The 4,702-nt window shown below is 52.9% G+C and overlaps 1 protein-coding gene across 1 annotated transcript in view; it reads left to right on the top strand.

Moving 5' to 3' along the window:
* Positions 1–4,702, top strand: part of ACOX3 (acyl-CoA oxidase 3, pristanoyl) — a 55,463-nt gene that overhangs the window by 20,018 nt on the left and 30,743 nt on the right. The window contains exons 8-9 of the mRNA XM_011935388.1: positions 294–390; positions 2,825–3,007. Coding sequence (XP_011790778.1) covers positions 294–390; positions 2,825–3,007 — 280 coding nt within the window. The remainder of the gene's footprint in view (positions 1–293; positions 391–2,824; positions 3,008–4,702) is intronic.

The following is a 4,702-nucleotide window of genomic DNA, read 5'->3' on the forward strand; positions in this document are numbered from 1 at the left end:
TTTAGAAACAGGGTCTCACTGTGTTGCCCAGGCTGGTCTCGAACTCCTAGGCTCAAGCAATCCTCCTGTCTCAGTCTTCCAAAGAGTTGGGATTCTGGGCATGAACCACTGTTCCTGCCTAGACTACTTTTTTGAATAGGAAGTTGGTTGAATGTTCCTGTCTGCTGGCGTGCCCTCTGCCATTTTCTTTGTCTTTGGGGATTGCATCACCTTTTCAACTGCCCTGGGGGAGAAGAGAAGAGCCACAGGGCAGGATCCCCGTTTAACAGAAGCCCTGCTGCTTCCCCACACAGTTTCGCCATGTTCCACAAGGTCAGAGTTCCTCGCCAGAGCCTCCTGAACCGGATGGGAGATGTCACCCCCGAGGGCACCTACGTCAGCCCCTTTAAGGTACAGGCATGGGGTCCATTTGTGTGCCGCACTTCCAAATGCCTTCCTCTGCAGGGCCTGGCTCTGTGCTCCTCCCTGCGCCTGGAAAGGAGACCCCTCCTCATGGGCCAGGCGTCGCTGGGGCATACTTCTCCTGGTTTCGGTTCTGGTGCTCCCACTAGAAGGGGACTCTTGGGACAGCCACAGCACCAGGGGCTGGTGTACAGGGGGTGAGTCTGGGCCTGACAATGCCCACTCCCCTTCGAGGGCTGCAGTCAGAGGACTGCCCACTTCCAGTGATGCTTTCCTGAAGATTCAAAGGAGACGGGTCTCCTGGCAAACTGTCCACAAAGGGGGATGATAAACAGAGTCCCCTGGTGTCCAGAACTCACGGCTGGCTTAAGTTCATGGAGAGCAGAAGAGAGACCATGGTCTCGGGGAGCGACGGCCCAGGTCGTAGCTGATGGCCCTCAGGAATCATGAGCTCACAGCAGGTGGGCCACCCCGAGCACACACCCTTGGAATACCAGTCCCCAGCAGCATGCAACATCTGACATGCAGGAAGCACGGATGGAGAAGGAGCGTGGTGGGGATGCGCAGAGACACACAGGGTGCCCAGAATGGGAACAGTAACACGAGACCAGGAGCCGCTCACAAACGGAGATCCAACATCAATTAAAAATAAAGTGATTGGAAGAACAAGCACAGCAGATGGGGTGACTATCTCAGGAGGATGAATTAGGGATTGGAAACTTGTCCTCTAGAAGGCAGAAGGAGAGGATTAAAGAAAATGAAGGCTGGGTGCCGTGGCTCGTGCCCGTAACCCTAGGACTTTGGAAGGCCAAGGTGGGCAGATTGCTTGAGCCCAGGAGTTCCAGACCAGCCTGGGCAATATGGCAAAACCCCATCTCTACTAAAAATGCAAAAATTAGCTGGGTGTGGTAGCACATGCCTGTAGTCTGCTACTTGAGAGGCTGAGGTGGTAGGATAACTTGAGCCCAGGAGGTCAGGCAGCAGTGAGCCATGATTGCACCACTGCACCCCAGCCTGGGCAACAGAGCGAGACCCTGTCTCAAAAAAGAAAGAAAGAAATGAAATTTAGAGAAATAAAGGAGAGAAATGTCTCTAAATGAGAGAGGAGAAGGCCTTTGGTTGAAGGGACTCATGGAGGACCAAAGAGGAAGAGTAAGAAAGTACCTATGCACGTACCCAGGCACACGGTAGAGAAATTGAGGAATTCCTAAGAGAAAATTCTAGAATCTTCCAGATCTGACTCCAGTGGAATAAAAAACACTTGAACTTCAGATTTCTCAAACGTGACAGTGAATGCATGAAGGCAGTGAAATCATATTTTATACCCTTAAAGGAAAATCACTTTAAATATATATGTATATATATTTTTTGAGATGGAGTCTTGCTCTGTCACACAGGCTGGAGTGCAGCAGCACAATCTCAGCTCACTGCAGCCTCTCCTCTGCCTCCCAGGTTCAAGTGATTCTCCTGCGTCAGCCTCCCGAGTAGTTGGGACTATAGGCACCCGCCTCCATGCCTGGCTAATTTACGTATTTTCAGTAGAGACGGGGTTTCACCATGTTGGCCAGGCTGGTCTGGAACTCCTGACCTCAGGTGATCCGCCCACCTCAGCCTCCCAAAGTGTTGGGATTATAGGCATGAGCCACTGCGCCCGGCTTAAATATGTTTTTAAACACAATGAGACTGTGATTTCCTATGTGAGAGTGTGATTAATACGCTCAGACACACAATTACCATGCTGCCTTGGAAGAAGGAGCTAGATGGTCAGAGGAGCGGGCCTGATAGGGGCAGCAAGGGGCAGGGCAGGAAGGACGGTCAGATCACGTGGCAAGGGCTGTAGATTCGATGTTCCCACAACAGCCTGGACAGGCCTTAGCAACAGCCGCTGCTGACGCCGGTGATGCGTGTGAGGAGGTAGTGGATGGAAGATTCCAGCTAGACGCACGTAAAGGAACTGCCTGTTCACAGGCACACAAGGAAGGAGAGGTGTCCGTGAAACCCCCTGGAGTGGCTGCCTTTAATGGACTCCGCCCCTGCCCTCTGGCAGTACAGGCCACATCTGATTCTTGCCAAGGTTAAAGGTGGGCCTTGGAATCTCCAGGCAGATGGTTTGCAAGTCCCCAAAGTGGGAGGTTACTCAGTGCTGTCATACCGTTCCCTCTGCGAGGAATGCCTGTCCCTTCTCCAGGCAGCTGGGTGTCCTCTCCCCTGTATCCCCATTCCATCCACGGTTCATCAGTGACACCTGTACCCGCTGCTGCACTGTCCTGTGCCTGGGGCGCCCTGGGGATGAAGCATGGGCAGGTGGGCACCGGTCTACTCTGAATGAACAAACGAGGGCACCTTCGCCTCTAGGCCGTTCTGTCCAAGGTGGCCGCGCAGCCGGGCTTGCGCTCATCATCTGCACTCCTTCCTTCCGCAGGACGTCAGGCAGCGCTTCGGAGTGTCCCTGGGGGGCCTGTCCTCGGGCCGGGTCTCCATCCTGAGCCTGGCCGTTGTTAACCTAAAGCTGGCCGTGGCCATCGCTCTTCGCTTCTCAGCCACTCGGCGTCAGTTTGGACCCACCGAGGAGGAGGAAATAGCAGTGCTTGAGTATCCAATGCAGGTACAGGGTTTTCAAGCATCCTTTCATTGTCTTTCTATTTTATATGCAAATTCACTCCTTTTACATAGTTGCAGTTTGGTTACTGGGAGTTGATCAAAGCTCTTAAGGCAATTAACAGGATGATTAGTTAGCAGGAGTGCCGCATCTCAGGCCACAAAGCTTCCAATAAATGGTTTTTAATTTAAAAAGAGTATATATGAAGTAGCCAAAATAAGGAAGATGGAAAAAAGCAAGTCTTTTTTTTTTTTTTTCAGATGGAGTCTTGCTCTGTCTGTCACCAAGGCTGGAGTGCAGTGGGCATGATCTTGGCTCACTGCAACCTCCGCCTCCAGGTTCAAGTGATTCTCATGTCTCAGCCTCCCGAGTAGCTGGAATTACGGCATGCACCACCATGCCCGGCTAATTTTTGTATTTTTAGTAGAGACAGGGTTCCGCCATTTTGGCCAGGCTGGTCTCAAACTCCTGACCTCAGGTGATGCACCTGCTTCGGCCTCCCAAAGTGCTGGGATTCCGGGGGTGAGTCACCGCACCCGGCCAGAAGGAAGCAAGTATGGGGCGGCTCTGGGAGGTGGATGTGTGCACAGCCGCGCGTTCAGGCGAGGCCGCCACAGCTTGGCAGGCAGTGGCCTTGCATGCCCTGTGCATGCTCTTTGACACTTTCATCCCATCCCTAAGAAATGATGCCTGGCAGGTGATCTGGAAGAAGCAGCAGCTGAGCGTACAGCCCTGTTCACTGCGATGGCATTTAGAACAGTGGTGTGGGCACAGAGCGTGGGCCCTACACGTCCTCAGAGAAGGGGCAGCTGTGGACGTGCACACATGCAGCCCAGGCAGCAGCGTGGAAAAGCACAGATGTTGTTACACAGAAGGGGGATGAATTTTCACAGTGAACGTTCCTGTGGTGCTTGCAGGGCATGAGCCGTGTGCTCTGGGTTTGGTCTTCACAGCTAAGAGGGTTGGGATTGCTCCCATTTTACCGGTGGGGGAACTGAGGATCAAATAGGAAATCCAGTTAAAGTGCATAGGCTAACTCAGGCCCAGGTCCCGGACCAAGCTATGCATGAACAAAGGTAGATTTGGGTGAAACTTCAAGGAAATTGTAACAGAATTGCAGTTGTTTTTTTCCACATCCTTTGACCAGAGCTATGAGCCTGTTTAGTAAGTGTTCTTGTTCATGCCTCTGTGGCACCCATCCCCTCCCGTGTGTGGTCACAGCACTCTGGGTGCCAAGGGCAGCTCGGCAGTCGAGAGCGCACTGGGGCCACCATGCTTGACCTCACCACCAAGGTCCACCCCCAGCTGGCTTTGTGCCCTCAGGCAAGGTCCTTAGCCTTTCTGTGCTCTCATTTTATCATTTGTAAATTAGAACTGATGATAAAACTTCTTCCTAGGATCAGTGTGAGGATTAAAAAAGTTAGGGCATGGAGGCAACTGGTGCCATGTCAGCTCAGCACTCTTGACATGTTAGACCATGGTGGTGATGGCGGTTTCCTCAGGATCCTCTCAGGCTTGTCCTGCCATGTACCCAGCCACCCAGCCACCCACCCATCCATGCATCCACACACCTGTCCACACATCCACCCACCCATCCATCTACCCATCCACGGATTCATCCATCCACCCACCCATGCATCTACCTACCCACCACCCACCATGCATGCATCCATCCAGCCACCCACCCACCCACCGACCCAT

This window comes from Colobus angolensis, unplaced genomic scaffold (genome assembly GCF_000951035.1).
Source record: "Colobus angolensis palliatus isolate OR3802 unplaced genomic scaffold, Cang.pa_1.0 Scaffold143, whole genome shotgun sequence".
NCBI lineage: Eukaryota > Metazoa > Chordata > Mammalia > Primates > Cercopithecidae > Colobus > Colobus angolensis.